The following is a 16,944-nucleotide window of genomic DNA, read 5'->3' as shown; positions in this document are numbered from 1 at the left end:
TCCAATCTTCGCCGTGAATCCGACGATCGTGTGTGTGTGTCATCAGGTTGAACAATAAGGAGCTGAGTACCCCCGCCCTGTGGTGTACCATTTTCCAATTCGCGGTATTGTGATAGTTCCACCTTGGAACTTGGCTCTTCCCTGCCGGCGCTGTAAGTAGTCCTGGGTCCAGGCAAGGAGTCTGCCCCGAACACCTTTCTCCAACAAGACGGTCAGGATGGCAGGAGGGTTGCCAGTTTGAATGCCTTATCCAAATCGAGGAAATCAACCACAGCGGGGCGGTTATCGATCCGGCTTAGGAGGGTCATAATACTGTCGGCGTTCCCAACTCCCCGCGTGAAACCGAAAATGCGCCACACGAGGCGGATGAATACCACTCGTTCTACAGTCTTGGCCGTGCAATGCACCAGGAAGATGGGACGGAGCTTGGTGGGATCCTTAGGTTTAGGAATAGGTTGTGTGTCGGCCACTTTCCACGCGCCGGGGAGGCGTCCCGACAGCCATGAGTGGTTAATCAAGGATAGAATAGACGCCTAGTCTGTTGGTTCGGCGTGACCCAGAATGGTGTGACTTGATCCGCCCTGTGGCAGTGTCCCAGCTCTTCTGAGCTCGGATGAGTTTGCGTTGAGTGAAAGGTTTGTCCGTCATGTCGGATCTCTCCCGAGCGATGTCAATGACTCTGTCATGGCCGCTTGCCGGAGGCCGTCCTCAGTTTGGACCGTAGTTCGGACAAGCCAGTGTGCTGCTTGAAACATACGCACCACTGCGGCCACTCTGCCTCTCCTACTCTGGACATGACTTGTCCAACGATTTTCACCACTTCCCGAAGAAGCTCAAGGTTTGCGGGGCTGTGCCGCTTCTTGAACAGTTTCCTGTGGATATTGATGAGGTGGTTCTGTTCTCGGAATTCCTCGTTACAGAACCACCAGTTCTTACGGTACTGGCAGGCCTCCTCTGTCCTTGGGATGGGGGCACCCGCTGCCCTCACGTTAGCCGTAGTTAGGTCAGATTATCAGACCAACACTATTCTATCACCAGTTAGTTCCAGTTTGCCCACCCAGTTATAAGGTCGGCAAATAAATGAGTCACCCATTTCACCAAGACCTTTATTCAAGTTATCCTACTAAACTTCTTTACAAAAGATTACAAAGGCGGAGCATGCCGACAGAAGACCGTTTGGTCTATAACTAGGTCGGATGCTGAAAAATATGATAGATAAATATTATAATAATATAAATGATAATGAATAAAATAAATAAATGCATAGGTATACTTTAATAACAAACAGGTAAATAGTGAATCATAAAACATTGACATAATACACTATGCACTATCACTAACAATATTGTCAATAATAGAGCAAACACATTACCTATATATACATAAGTGGTGACAGTGAAACTCAAGAGACACGGAATCGTTGACTGCTGTGCAATATGGCGAACCGCATATAAATAGCAAATGTCACTCGACTTTATATCTTGCATGGGTCGCCATGTGTTTTTTGAGATGGTCCTTTCTCCTGCAAATTGCGTCGCAAACATGACACTCCAAAGTCCCCTCTACTGTGTGGGTTATAACATGATATTGAAGAATTAACTTTATTGTGTAAGCTGCGTCGCAATAGTCACACTTGAAAGGAATCTCTCATGTGTAGGTCGACATGTAATCTCAAATGTGATATTTCGCACTGAAATCTGCATCGTAAAGGTCACATTTGTATAACTTCCCTCCTGTGCGCTACTATACTCCGTATGTTAGTCACCCTTTTTTGTTTTCCGTTGTCTATGTATATTCTAGTTACTAAGCAACAAAAAGTTGTTCGCAAATGAACATATTTACGTATATGTTGTATGTTATATTCTAATTAGTGTATGAAAACTCAAGGATGTATTTGCTATATTTTCTTGTGATGTATAGATAATGTATGATTTGCATTAGTGATTGTATATGTCGACATATCGGTTGTTGGAACTTGCTAGTTGTCGGTAAAGCCTGGAAAGAATGTTTTACTCTAATTGGGATTCAAAACATGTGCCTTGTTGTGGCATATTTGATAGTAAAAGGGGGGGGGATGCTGTGCCAGAGAGAGCATATAATTAAGGAATTGTATCAAGCATTAATAATTATCCTGATGCTATCGAAGATGCAATTGGTATTCAGTGATATCTATTCCATACCATGTGTGTGCAGATTATCTCAATCTAGTCACATTAATGGTGAGCACTTTAACACAGTGACCGATATTAAGTGATATCTATTCCATTTCATGTGTGCAGGTTATGTCAATTTAAGTCCAAAGAAAAAGGAAATGTGAAGATCAGTTATCTACTGAATAACTGGAGTGGTAATATGATGTCTTATATGTTGAAGTTACATCGAGTTAATAGAAATTATTTTTTATATTATATACTAGAATTAAGGTTCAATATATGTATTTTTATATAAATATCTTTGTCTCACCTCAGTAGTTGATGATAAATATTAAATTTGTTCAGCCAGCTTTAAGAGATGGGGCCGCACTAATAAGGATAAGTATTGTCCTCCTCGATCTCTTATTAATCCTCTATTTTAGGTATTGGAGGCGAGTGTTGAGACCGTAACATGTGGGACCATCACGTGATATTTGAGACCACTTGTTCCCTTAATTAAAGGTTGCGCGGCAAAGGTCACACTAGAGAGGTTGCTCTCCTGTGTGGGTCATCACGTGAGATCGAAGAGTTGACTTTCTTGTGAAAATTGCGCTGCAAAGGTCACACTAGAGAGGTTGCTCTCCTGCGTGTGTCATCACGTGATTTTTGAGAATTTGCTTTCTCCTGAAAGCTGCGTCGCAAATGTCACACTGGAAAGGCTTCTCTCCTGTGTGGGTCATCACGTGACGTCGAAGACATCCCTTTGCTGGGAAAGCTGCGTCACAAATGTCACACTGGAAAGGCTTCTCTCCCGTGTGGGTCATCACGTGACTTCGAAGATGTGACTTTCGTGTGAAAGCTGCCTCGCACGTGTCACACTGGAAAGGCTTCTCTCCCGTGTGGGTCATCACGTGACTTCGAAGATTTGACTTTTGTGTGAAAGCTGCATCGCACAGATCACACTGGAAAGGCTTCTCTCCTGTGTGGGTCATCACGTGATTTCGAAGAGTTGACTTTGTCCTGAAAGCTGCGTCGCAAATGTCACACTGGAAAGGCTTCTCTCCTGTGTGGGTCATCAAGTGATGTCGAAGAATTTGCTTTCTCTTGAAAGCTGCGTCGCAAATGTCACACTGGAAAGGCTTCTCTCCCGTGTGGGTCATCATGTGACATCGAAGATTTGACTTTTCTTGGAAAGCTGCGTCGCAAATGTCACACTGGAAAGGCTTCTCTCCTGTGTGGGTCATCACGTGACGTCGAAGACATCCCTTTGCTGGGAAAGCTGCGTCACAAATGTCACACTGGAAAGGCTTCTCTCCGGTGTGGGTCATCAAGTGAGATCGAAGATGTGACTTTTTTGCGAAAGCTGCGTCGTCGCAAAGGTCACACTGGAAAGGCTTCTCTCCCGTGTGGGTCATCACGTGATTTCGAAGAGTTGACTTTGTCCTGAAAGCTGCGTCGTCGCAAATGTCACACTGGAAAGGCTTCTCTCCGGTGTGGGTCATCAAGTGATGTCGAAGAATTTGCTTTCTCTTGAAAGCTGCGTCGCAAATGTCACACTGGAAAGGCTTCTCTCCCGTGTGGGTCATCAGGTGACATCGAAGCTTTGACTTTTCTTGGAAAGCTGCGTCACAAATGTCACACTGGAAAGGCTTCTCTCCTGTGTGGGTCATCACGTGACGTCGAAGACATCCCTTTGTTGCGAAAGCTGCGTCACAAATGTCACACTGGAAAGGCTTCTCTCCTGTGTGGGTCATCACGTGACGTCGAAGGTGTGTCTTTGCTGCGAAAGCTGCGTCGCAAATGTCACACGGGAAAGGCTTCTTTCCCTTGTGGGTCATCACGTGACGTTGAAGATGTGACTTTCTTTGGAAAGCTGCGTCGCAAGTGTCACACTGGAAAGACTTCTTTCCCGTGTGGGTCATCACGTGACGTTGAAGATGTGACTTTCTTCGGAAAGCTGCGTCGCAAGTGTCACACTGGAAAGACTTCTCTCCCGTGTGGGTCATCAGGTGACGTCGAAGGTGTGTCTTTGTCGTGAAAGCTGCGTCGCAAATGTCACACTGGAAAGGCTTCTCTCCCGTGTGGGTCATCAGGTGACGTCGAAGGTGCGTCTTTGTTGCGAAAGCTGCGTCGCAAATGTCACACTGGAAAGGCTTCTCTCCTGTGTGGGTCATCACGTGACGTTGAAGATGTGACTTTCTTTGGAAAGCTGCGTCGCAAATGTCACACTGGAAAGGCTTCTCTCCCGTGTGGGCCAACATGTGATTTTTGAGACAATCCTTTGTCTTGAAAACTGCGTCGCATGAGCCACACTGGGATGATTTTTCTCCAGCGTCCATAGCGAATGTATAGAATTGAAGAGCAATTCTCCAAATGAAATATAGATTGATAAATCCTGGATCTGAAAACATATACGTAAGCTTTTAAACGGTTGTAAATCATAATGTAGTAAATATTGTAAGGGTGTTAGCATATTCTATACTGTATTATAATCGTCCCTGAGCAGTTTTCCTTTCATAGGATTACAAAGGCGGAGCATGCCGACAGGAGATCTTTTGGTCCATATCTAGGTCGGATGCGAAAAAAATCATAAAAAAAATAATAATGTAAGCAACAAACAAAATACACAAATAAATGCATAGGTATAGTTGAATAACAAACAGGTAAACAGTAAATAATAATAAATTGACACATAACTAATAATAAATGAAAATCAAACAGACAAATTATAACAAAACAAAAACCAATAATATAAAATAAATCATAATCATTACAGCATTTTGCTTAGGTGTTTATCTAAACAAGTCTTAAAGCTTCGAACTGAACTACATTGCACTACCTCTGCAGGAAGTTTATTCCATTCATTAACTACACGGTTGGCAAAGTTGTTTCTACCTACTTCCAAATTGAATCTATTTCCGGATAGTTTGAGACCATTGTTTCTTGTCTGATTCTCATTCAATGTGAAAATTTTGTCACTTTTGATGTTGTCAATTCCCTTTAGAATCTTAAGGGTGGTAAAGGTTGATTTGACACCCCTTGGAAATAGTGAAGATTTCTATATCATTATTGTTATAGGAATTTTTCTATGGTTACTTTATGTGTCCTATTGTTAGAAAGAATAAATAAAAGTATGTAGAATTCTTTGGTGTGTAAAGGAAACGTGAAATTTGTTAAAGAGAACCATTGTTACGATTGAGGAGGTTAGTACGTAGTAGTCAGTGAACAGTTCAGTTCTCTCCTAATGGTCGAGGTGACCAGTTCATTCCTGACGGTCGAGGTTGTCAGCTGAGTCCAGAAGGGAAAGCTACCAGACAATTGTGGTCGGCAAGACAGCTAGATGGACGTATGAAGTATAAAGGACGCAGCAGAGAATTGTTAGCGAATCTATTTGAGAGCTGTCCAATTGAAGGAGCCGGTTAGACCTCTGGGAAGTAAAGGCCTGAGTGGTGACATACATTTGCTCCATTGATATATATATATATGTGTGTGTGTGTGTGTGTGTGTGTGTGTGTGTGTGTGTGTGTGTGTGCATATAAACCTTACATGAAAATATATGTAAATGTAGCTCTACGGTTTGTTTCTGACAACCTGAGCGGACGTCTCCACAGTTCACTCGGTGTGGAAGGTGACAAGAAAGAGTCTTGTTCACACGAAACCACTTTGCACAAACATCTACACGTGCTTTTTCTTCGACTAACATTCACTTCCTTTCTAGCTTTCTCTTATACTACATCTTCTCATTTCAGTTTACCTCCCACTAAAGATTTTTCCGTCTTTCCACCTTTACTACTATGCCTCCTACCATTTTCTCAATTTTAGGTGATTCTAATCCCAGGCGTCGGCGCCGCCGTCCGAGTTCCCAGCCCATTTCTCCTGAGCCACGACCACCAACCGCCCCTAATCTCTTGCTCGCTCAAAGGCCCTCTTTTATAAACTACTATCTTTTCATTTTCTTAGACATTCTTCCCCTCCCACAAAAACTCATCCCGCGCCAGCGGGTGGTCTTACCTGGCAAGTCGACAAGTCGACTTTGCTGTCGTAATCGATACCTTTCAGACCAGACGAGACAGGGACGTGGAAAGTTGACACCAAATCTGGGCGTCAACGTAACAACACTGAATATAAAGTTGTAATCAAACATCAAAACGCCCAAACTTATCGAAATGCATGGGAACACATCACGATGAAAACACATGTCGTGTGAAATAGTGGGAAATAAACAGAGAGAAGAGTATATTTGCTGTCATTTGCCAACCAACACCTTAACACTTTCAACCATCCTAAGACAGAGAGCCAAGTCTGTTTGCTGTTATTTGCCAGAAGTATTATAATAAATCTCTTAAGTATAATAACCATCTAGGCTCCAATTTTGACAACAATTGGTCCCATAGTGTCGGAGCACTTTCGTGACAAACGATGGCAGGCAGACAGACGGACAAGCTGAACTTCTCAGATCTCTGTACTACATTTACATTGCCACTAGTTTCAATACCAAACCTAACATCAGGGTGTGAAAGAATTCTGGGTTAGTTTGTCTGTGTGGGAAGCTTTAAAATGAATCGTTGTGCCAATGGTCATGAAGGGCGACCGTGGTGTAAACGGTAACCACCCCTGCCCGTACAGTGGGAGGTCCCGGGTTCGATTACCGGGCGGTGTCAGCTTTTCTGTGACGCTACCTATCACACAACTGCTCGGTGGTAGTGTTGGGTGACTTGAGAGCACGAGTTGATGATGTACTTGAAAGATATGGTATGCCATGAAGAAATGAAAGCGGAGAGAAATGGTTGGATATGTGCGCAGAACAGCAGATGATGGTTGGAAGCAATCTCCTTCGAAATGATAGATTGGGTATTAATTGACCCCTTGGATACTCGCATAGACCACTTCGGAGACCCCTGGTCTAGCCAGTACTCAACGAACATGTATCACACGACCTCTGCCAATAGTTTTACACCACTGACGTCTCAAAAAGGCTGAATATCTTGAGTTCTTGGTGGCTGGGGACTCTGTGCACCTTATCGTGTGACAAAACACCTGTCCTCGTCATGGCCAGGATTTCTTGGCTTTTTCACTCTAAATTCCGCCCATTCATGAGCTCATGCTATCCAAACACATTGGAAAAGGATAATGTTGTTACAGGAGTTTCACACAATGGACTGGAAGGAAAATGGGTAAAAAAAAAACTACATATCATATTATCTAAAGTTACAATCCATTTAGGGATATAAATCCTAATATTTACAAAATACTCAACAGGTTAATTCGTTTTGAAAATATATGTTGTTTCTATTGGAAACAACTTGTTACTTAACCAACCCCAATCCCCTACCACTAATATCTGGGAAATAAACATTTTGAATAATACGAGCATGGAAACCTAGTGATTTATGAGAAAAACAACAATATCATTAGAATAAGCTATAAAAACAAGCACATTCTTACCCCTACTCGTTCCATAACTAACCTTCAACATCTGTCTTTTCACAGATATGGGTTTGTTTTAGTGTTAATTGTATGTTTTGTTTCTTGTATTTGATACGAGATTTGTAACACGTCACTGTTCTTTCTCCCATCTAACATTCTTTAGCAAGGTTCGTTGGCCACACCAAAATGAATGCACCCATCTGGGTGGACAAGCTGAACTTTGGAAGTAAATAAATTTAGCCACTAACCCTAGAAGGATTACAAAGGCGGAGCATGCCGACAGGGGACCTTTTGGTCCATATCTAGCAAATTTGAAAACGGTAGATTTTAGTCCATGGTCTATATCATTTATATATACTATGAATAGAAGTGGCCCAAGAACGGAACCCTGAGGCACACCACTTGTAACATTTTTCCATCTAGAAGTTTTTCCTTTTAAAACAACTTTCTGTTTTCGATCATTCAACCAATTACTAGTCCAACTTAATAGGCTAACTTATTCCATGCGAAGCTAATTTAGTAAGTAGTCTTTCGTGGGGGACGGAATCAAAAGCTTTTGCAAAGTCTAGATATATTAAATCTATATTGTTTCTTTTGACAAGGAATGAAATTATGAATCACTTGAGTAATCTCGATGTCAGAAAATCGCATGGACCAGATGAAATGGCAAACTGGATTTTGAGAGAATGCAGGAATGAACTAATAGACAAAATACATAGTCTAATAAGTAGTTCATTGAAAGAAGGAAAAGTTCCAGAAGATTGGAAAAGAGCAAATATAGTACCAATATATAAAGGGGGAAACAAGGAAGACCCCACTAACTATAGACTGCTCTCTCTTAAAAGTACGATAGCTAAAATTTGTGAAAGATTCATCAAAACTAGATGGGTAAGGCATCTGGAAAAAAAAAAAAAACGTACTAAATCCAAGGCAATTTGGATTTAGATAAGGATGATCATGCGTCACAAATTTAATGTGTTTCTATTCAAGGCTAATAGATTTAATACAAGAAAGAGATGGATGAGCTGATTGTGCATTTCTAGACCTGGAAAAAGCTTTTGATAAGGTGCCACATAAAAAATTGCTAAAGAAATTAGAAACTGCAGGAGGAATACAAGGCAAACTCCTGAAGTGGATGGAAGACTTCTTACATGAAAAGGAAATGAGAGTGGTGATAAGACACAAACATTCTAATTGGGATGAAGTGATTAGTGGAGTTCCACAAGGAACAGTTCTGGCCCCAATAATGTTTGCTATATATATACTAATGATATGGATGAAGGAATCTAAAGTTATATGAGCTTGTTTGTGGACGATGCAAAATTGTGGAAAAAAGTGAACGCTGTAGAAGATAGTGGCTACAGAGTGATCTCAATAGAGTATGGGAATGGAGTAGGAAGTGGGAGATAGAATTCAATATTGAGAAGTGTAGTATAATGGAATTTGGAAAAAGGAAAAAAAAAAAGAATAGTGAGAAGAAATTAAAAAAGTAGATAATGTAAAGGACCTGGAGGTCATTATTATGAATAATATGTCCCCGGAGAAACATATAAACACAATTTTTGGCGAAACTTATAATTCAATATGAACAATCAAAGTAGCATTTACATACCTGGACGAAGAAATGGTGAAGAAAATACTGGTCACTTTGATGAGACCAAGATTGGAGTATGCAGCGACGACGTGGTCACCAAGTATAAAAAAAAATGTATAACAAAACTTGAAAGAATACAAAGAGCAATTATGAAATTGACACCAACACTCTCAGAACTATCATATGAGGAGAGACTAGCAAAACTTGAGCGACAGAGTTTAGAGCAAAGAAGACAGAGAGGAGACTTGATAACTATTTATAGAATCATGAAACACATAGAAACTATTGATAGAGAGGATCTAATAAAATGGAATAGTAGAGATACAAGAGGACATGGAAAGAAAATCAAGACAGTTATAGAAGAGACCTAAAAAAGAACAGCTTTCCCCACAGGTAATAGATGTTTGGAACAAGTTAGTTGAGAAAGTGGTGTGTGCAAAAAAAAAATACATGAATTTAAAAACAGTCTAGATAAAACGAGATATAAAGATGGGGCCTCATGAGCATAGCGCCCCTTCCCGTAAAATACAACTAGGTAAATACACACACACACACACACAAACACACACACCAAACTGTTAGGGAATAGAGAGTCAGAACCCCCCCCCCCCCCATGAAGGAAATAACTGTAACAAAGGAGGAAATCAGAAACCAAATATAAAACCTTGATGTTAAAAAATCGCATGGTCCGGATGGCATTGCAAATTGGATATTGAAGGAATGCGTAGAGGAATTAACAGATAAAATACACACTATAATCAAATGCTCGCTCAAAGAAGGTAAGGTACCACAAGACAGGAAAAATGCTATTACAGTACCAATGTATAAAGGAGGAAATGAGGAAAATCCAATTAACTACAGACCAGTCTCCCTAACAAGCACAGTAGCTAAAATATGTGAAAAAGTGATCAGATGTAGGTGGATTAAACACTATACTAATCTATACTAAACCCAAACTAATTTGGATTTAGTCAAGGAAGATCATGTACAACAAACCTAATCTGCTTCTACTCGAGACTAATAGATATAATGGATGAGAGGGATGTATGACAGACTGCGCCTATCCACAAAGGATTACAAAGGTGGAGCATGCTGACAGGAGACCTTTTGGTACATATCTAGGTCGGATGCAAAAAAAAATCATAATAATAACAAATCAATAAATAAAAACTATAATAATGTAAATAATAAATACATAGGTATAGTTAAATAATAAACAAACAGGTAAATAGTAAATAATAATAAACAAACAGGTAAATAGTAAATAATAATAAACAAACAGGTAAATAGTAAATAATAATAAATTGACATATAACTAATAATAAATTGACATATAACTAATAATAAATTGACATATAACTAATAATAAATTGACATATAACTAATAATAAATGAAAATCAAACAGACAAATGATAACAAAACAAAAACAAATAATATAAAATAAATTATAATCATTACAGCATCTTGCTTAGGTGTTTCTCTAAATGATTCTTAAAGCTTTGAACTGAACTACATGGCACTACCTGTGCAGGAAGTTTATTCCATTCATTAACTAAACGGTTGGCAAAGTTGTTTCTACCTACTTCCAAACTGAATCTATTTCCGGACAGTTTGAGACCATTGTTTCTTGTCTGATTCTCAGTCAATGTGAAAATTTTATCACTTTTGATATTGTCAATTCCCTTTAGAATTTTAAAGACCTGTATCAAGTCACCTCTGAGTCTACGCTTTTTTAGGGAAAACAGATTCATATGTTTTAGTCGATTTTCGTACAATTTATTTTTGAAATTTGGAATCAGTTTTGTGGCTCGTCATTGTACTTTTTCCAGTCTGTCAATATCTTTAATGAGATTCGGTGACCATAGGGAAACAGCATATTCCAAATGTGGACGAACTAACCATTTATATAGCTTGTTAATGAGTGATGGACTTTTGAAGTCAGAAGATTGCGCAATTAGTGCTAGAATCTTATTTGCCTTCTCAGAGGCTTGGATGATTTGAGATCGTTACTGATAATTACACCGAGATCTTTTTCTCTATTCACTTTTGTTAACGAATTTCCAAATAACTTGTAATCGTACTTACTGTTATTTTTACCTATGTACATTACCTTGCATTTACTTGTGTTAAATTTCATTAGCCACTTTTCAGACCATTGCTGTAATTCATCTAAATCTTCTTGAATTCCTAATTGGTTAAAGTGATCATTTGCCATTCCACACAGTTTTGTATCATCAGCAAATTTAGAAACAGTAGATTTTAGTCCATGGTCTATATCATTTATATATACTATGAATAGAAGTGGCCCAAGAACGGAACCCTGAGGAACTCCATTTGTAACATTTTTCCATCTAGAAGTTTTCCATTTAAAACAACTGTTTTTGATCATTCAACCAATTACTAGTCCAACTTAATAGGCTACCACTTATTCCGTGTGAAGCTAATTTAGTAAGTAGTCTTTCGTGGGGGACGGTATCAAAAGCTTGTGCAAAGTCTAGATATATTAAATCTATATTGTTTCTTTTGTCATAATTCAAGATAACTGTGTTGTGGAATTCGAGTAAGTTAGTCACGCAAGAACGTTTCCATCTGAAACCATGCTGGCTATCATTTATCAAACGGTTACTTTCTAAATGATGTTCGATAGCATCTCTGATGATAGTTTTCATTATTTTTCCTATGATTGAAGTCAAACTTATAGGCCTATAGTTATTTGGTTTCTTTTTGTCACCTTTTTTTTTAATATGGGGTTAACGTTAGCTAGCTTCCATTCTCTTAAGACATCTCCGGATATGATGAATTTATTGAAAATAATTTCTAATGGAACAACAATCTCATTTTTCATTTCCTTTAAGATTCTTGGATGCCAACCATCAGGCCCTGGTGTTTTATTAACTTTGAGTTTATCTATACACCTTTTAATTTTTCTTTTGTTATATTTACCATAGTAATTTTACCCTAGACTTTTCACAGGTTTCAGTTTGGAGTTCACTTGAGGTGTTTCGTTTACAAATACCGAGCTAAAATAATTGTTTAAAATATTACACACTCCTTCATTTGAATATTCAAATTGACTGTCAGCAGATAATAGTGGACCAATGTGATTGCTAACAACCTTTTTGTCTCTAATGTAACTATAGAATTCTTTGGGATTCGATTTGGATTTATCAGCGATACTAATTTCATATTGTCGTTTTCTTTTTTTATTCTTTTTTTAAATTTCTCTGTATTGATACATAACTTTCATAGTCATTAGATGCACCCGAGCTTTTATATTTCTCATAAGCCTGTCTCTTTTTAAGCAATATATATATATATATATATATATATATATATATATATATATATATATATATTTTTTTTTTCAGTTTCTTTGTTGAGCCACTTTGGGCGAGCCTGGTTTGGGGGACGTCTGTCTTTAAAAGGAATGTAAGTATGAATCATCTTAGTAAGCGTATTTTGAAATATTTCTCACATCTGATATACAGATTTTTTGCTTAAATTTGCCTCCCAATCTGTAAGCTGAAGCTCCTGACGTAGTCCTATAAACTGAGCTTTACTGAAATCGGGTATTTTAGAAACACAAGTATCTATTCTAAAATTGTTTAGGAGTTTGAATCTAAGTTGTGATCGCTATTTGCAACAGTTTCACCGACTTCTACATAAGTTACCATGCTTCCGCGGTTAGTGACCAATAGATCGAGTAAGTTTCCATATCTTGTGGGCTCTTTTACATGCTGAATTAAGTAATTGTCACCAAGAAAATCAATCAAGTGACTACCTATATGGCCATGTTCAATGGTCATCCAATCAATGTCAGTAAAATTGAAATCACCCATTATCAATAAATCCCGGTTGCAGAAACTAGACAATTCTTGAAATAACAGTTTGTCGTCTGCTAATGATAATGTCTTTGGCCTATATATTACACCTACATACATTTTTTGTCCATTTATTTGGGTTAACTCAACCCACAAACTATCATAAACATCCTGTTTCACTTACTCTAAAACACAAGCATGAACATTGTTTTTAACGTGCAACAGAACACCCCCACCTTTCTTGTGGTTTCTATCCTGGTGAAAATGTTTAAATCCCGCAATATTTGATTCAGCTTCGAACTCTTTACCATTTAACCATGTCTCAGTTATATCTATCATATCGAGATTTTCGCTTTTGACATACGCCTGTATATCTTGAAATTTGTTCCTATTACTACGAGCTTTGAAGTACTGTACATGGTTTTAAGAAACTCGTGATTATTTCTTTTTGACACATTTTGAGTTTCAATATCATGTCTTACATTGTAATTTTGTTTTTCATTTATACTTTGCTCTATATTATCATTTGGTCCTTCATTGACATTCAATGCCTCATTAACATTTCTAACTTCAAAATAACATCACGGACATCTGGTCACTCACGGTCTTCTGATTTCTTTTGTACACTTTGTCCCCGTTTGCTTTCTCTGGGAGGAACAAACAATGCTTAAATATTTTTAAATCATTACCCCAAGATCATTTTCAATCTCAACTTCCATCATTATTGTGGTGCCGTCAGCGTATGATGGTTGATTGGCACCCAAGAAATGCAATATTATGATAATTATTATTATTATTCAATTGATGAAAGAATGTATGGATGGTTTGGACACATGGAAAGAATGAGTGAAGAAAGACTAGTAAAAGAGGTATGGAAGGCAGATGTGGAGGGAGTGAACGAGGGGGCGTCCTAGGATGAGGTGGATGGATGGGGTAAAGGGGCCTTTGGGGAAGAGGGGAATGTTTGTTGAGGAAAGACGGGAGAGGACAGAAGACAGGGGTGAATGGAGATTGGTTGTATATGGATGATGTTGTGATAGCATGAGGTGGAATGGGCGGGTGGATGGGGGGGTGAGGTAGTATGTGTGAGCAAAATTTGACGCAGCCCGAAGGGATTTCTCCCCGTCCTCTCCTTTTATGCAATGGGGGGGACGGAGAGGGGGGGGGTCGCCGATTTAATGAAGCGGCCTTGCTGTGGATGTGCTGTGTCTTGCGACACTGCTTCTGACCCAGGGCAGTGGACAAGGTGCAGGGATGACCCGTCATTCAGGAGGTGCTCAGATAAGAGGGAGGGTGGAGGGGTGTGGAGTGTATTCAGGGATGGAATGGGTGGGAATGATTTTATGCCTTTTTCTTTTTGGCTACCCCCCTTGTAAGGGGGAAAAAGCCTTGGTATATGTATGTATTATTCAACTGATGAATGGAAGGGCAAGATGTTTATAACGCCTCAGTAGAATACTATTTAACCATGAAAAATAAATCTATATAATGGTGACTTGGGAAATATGGTATTAACCCCTTCCATACGGTGCCGCACACGTAGGCGTCATGGACTTAGATCTCGGTGGCAGCAGCCAATGCCAGCCGTACGACGTGTCGTAATAATACTCGCATCATAAAATATAGTCACCGCTTATATCGATCGTTCTCTCTTCACCCGTGAATTTTGATAATCATAGAAAATGCGATTACAAAAGAATTAGAAAGAATGTCATTATGGAGGGGCGACTACAATAAATATAATCAAGACACCGATATGGCAGCCTCGCGAATACACTCGCTCCCCATGACGCCTACTATGCGGCACCGTATGGAAGGGGTTAAGCTTAATTACTTAGTAGGAGTCGCTGCCACCACCAAAGTTGATCAAGCTGCTCTGAATCAAACAATATTCTATTCCATTCTCCTCTTTCAAGGCCGTTCATGATGTTATAGTAGTTGTATCCAGCTTGGGTAACGAAAGATTCTTTTGAGCTTTCAGGTCTTTTCCATTTGAGGTCATTTTTAGTTTAGGTCAGGTCAGGTTAGGTTAATATTCATTTCTTACCTCTATCAAGTTGAAATCAACTGCATGTCGTAAAATGGAAAAGATCCAATTTTCCCTCCAGTAATTAAATCGTAGCAAAAATAGTAAGCAACTATATGTGGATTCTATTCAACAGTCATTAAATTGTAACAATGACAGTAAAAAAGATATGTGTGGATCTTATTCAAGTCATTACATTGCAATAAAAATGGTAAGAAAATATATATTGATCATATTTAATGATTATCGTACTCAACAAAAATATATGCAGGTCTTATTCAACAAGTCAAGTCCGTAATACAACTGACTTGGGATTGATAACCTGATGTTCGAGGTAGCTTACGACGCAGGTATGAAGACTATGGAATTCAACGCTCAATACTTTCTATCAAACCTAACCCCAGATTTCTTGTGTCCTTAGTATGGAACGATTCCAGACAAAATCTCACAACTTCTTTACCCTTCCATCACCTACACTACGCAAGCGTTCTTGTTTACACTCCCTCAATCCATTTCCTCCCTGTTATTGGGAATAGTTGGGGCGCGAGACTCCTCTAGTAAATACTTAATACTAATACCTATCATATTTCTAACGTATATAAATTAATTTCACTTATAGTCACATATATTTCCATGAACCTTTACAAAACGTACTTACCTACTTGATTATGGGAATACTTGGCAAGTGTCACTAATCTAAGCTGCGTACAAACAGAAATACTAACGAACGCGTTCGTATTTGTGTCAAACTACTGACTCCCCCTTCGTACTTTAGCGTGCAACTCCATCTCACTTCTCAAGTCAATCCTTAGCCATCACTATCCCCTTTAAACTATTCCGCTAGTGAAATCCTGAACTGGAGATTGGGAATTTTTCTCATTCTCTTACATCTAATGGTCCTAGTCCACGTCTCCGTCCGAACGCGTCCTAGTGACTTCACGGATGGGCGGAGATGAAGTACACTCGCTAGAAAAACGCAATTATACGAAAATAATATTCATTTAAAGTTTCTATCCTTACATTATTTTTTTTTGTCATAACTTGCAGTCCCAATTAATCATATTATCTACATCATTTTTCGTATTTATAGATATGTTTGCCAGTCTCATAACTGCAGTTCTTGCCTATATCACTGGCTAGTTCTTACTATTATGAGTAATTAAAAAAAAAAAACATGCAAAACTACAGCAAAGTAATATTAATGTCAGCAGCGATATTTTAGCAATTAAGACTGACATCTTTATATTTACCATGAGCTAGGTTAGGTTATGTTAACTTATCTCACGGCTGCACTTTTTACGATATCATTGGGCCTCTCATCATTCTGACCATTTCTAACCCCAAATATAAAGATCACAAATTAATAACAACGTAGGAAACGGTTTTTAAAAAAGAGACAACCGAATATATTGGTTCATTATACACTAAAAATCGGTCTCAAAGCTGCAAAGTTCTTATCTGTCATTGCTTATTTCTTATCATTCCAAGTATTTTATAATCCAGATGTAATTACCTCAAATTAATAATAACATTGGTAGAGATTAAGAAGAAAAGGCTAGCAAATATGTATGTACCTAATTTTACACTCACTCGACTTAAATTTCTCTCCAATTGTAATTTGAGTGTTCTGAAACACCAGCACATAATGTAAGCTACTTCCTAGTTCTTAGAGGGGCTATAGTTACTTGAAATGTTTTCATTGTATTTCGAGTATCCCAACCCACCTGCACAAGTTTTGAAACATTGGGCTTCCTTCAACACCCTTGCATTACTGACCTACATCATTATTTCCAAAGTATCCAACACCTCAATACCTACAAACATAATACAGGTAATCCTCGTTTTACGCGGGTTCACATTACGCGATTTCACATTAAAGCGGTGTCCAAAACTAGGGGGTATTCCTCACATTACACAAATTCCTCAGAGTAACGCGAAATCCG

At 38.8% G+C, this 16,944-nt stretch overlaps 1 protein-coding gene across 2 annotated transcripts; it reads right to left on the bottom strand.

The window, feature by feature from the left end:
- Positions 1–1,088: 1,088 nt before the first annotated feature.
- LOC143031395 (uncharacterized) lies at positions 1,089–16,590 on the bottom strand. 2 transcript variants are annotated; one of them, XM_076195153.1, is made up of 2 exons: positions 15,664–16,590; positions 1,089–4,533 (listed from the first exon to the last, which is right to left on the bottom strand). In XM_076195153.1, the coding sequence occupies exon 2, from the start codon at positions 4,469–4,471 to the stop codon at positions 2,759–2,761; it is 1,713 nt and encodes a 570-aa protein (XP_076051268.1). In that variant the 5' UTR covers positions 4,472–4,533; positions 15,664–16,590; the 3' UTR covers positions 1,089–2,758. The 2 variants fall into 2 exon arrangements, with proteins under 2 accessions (XP_076051268.1, XP_076051267.1); XM_076195152.1 differs by having other exon boundaries at positions 15,660–16,589.
- Positions 16,591–16,944: the final 354 nt, after the last annotated feature.

This window comes from Oratosquilla oratoria, chromosome 12 (genome assembly GCF_046742065.1).
Source record: "Oratosquilla oratoria isolate Oo_2021 chromosome 12, ASM4674206v1, whole genome shotgun sequence".
Taxonomy (NCBI): domain Eukaryota; kingdom Metazoa; phylum Arthropoda; class Malacostraca; order Stomatopoda; family Squillidae; genus Oratosquilla; species Oratosquilla oratoria.
The sequence above is the reverse complement of the archived record's forward strand: the minus strand, read 5'-3'. Positions and strand labels throughout refer to the sequence as shown.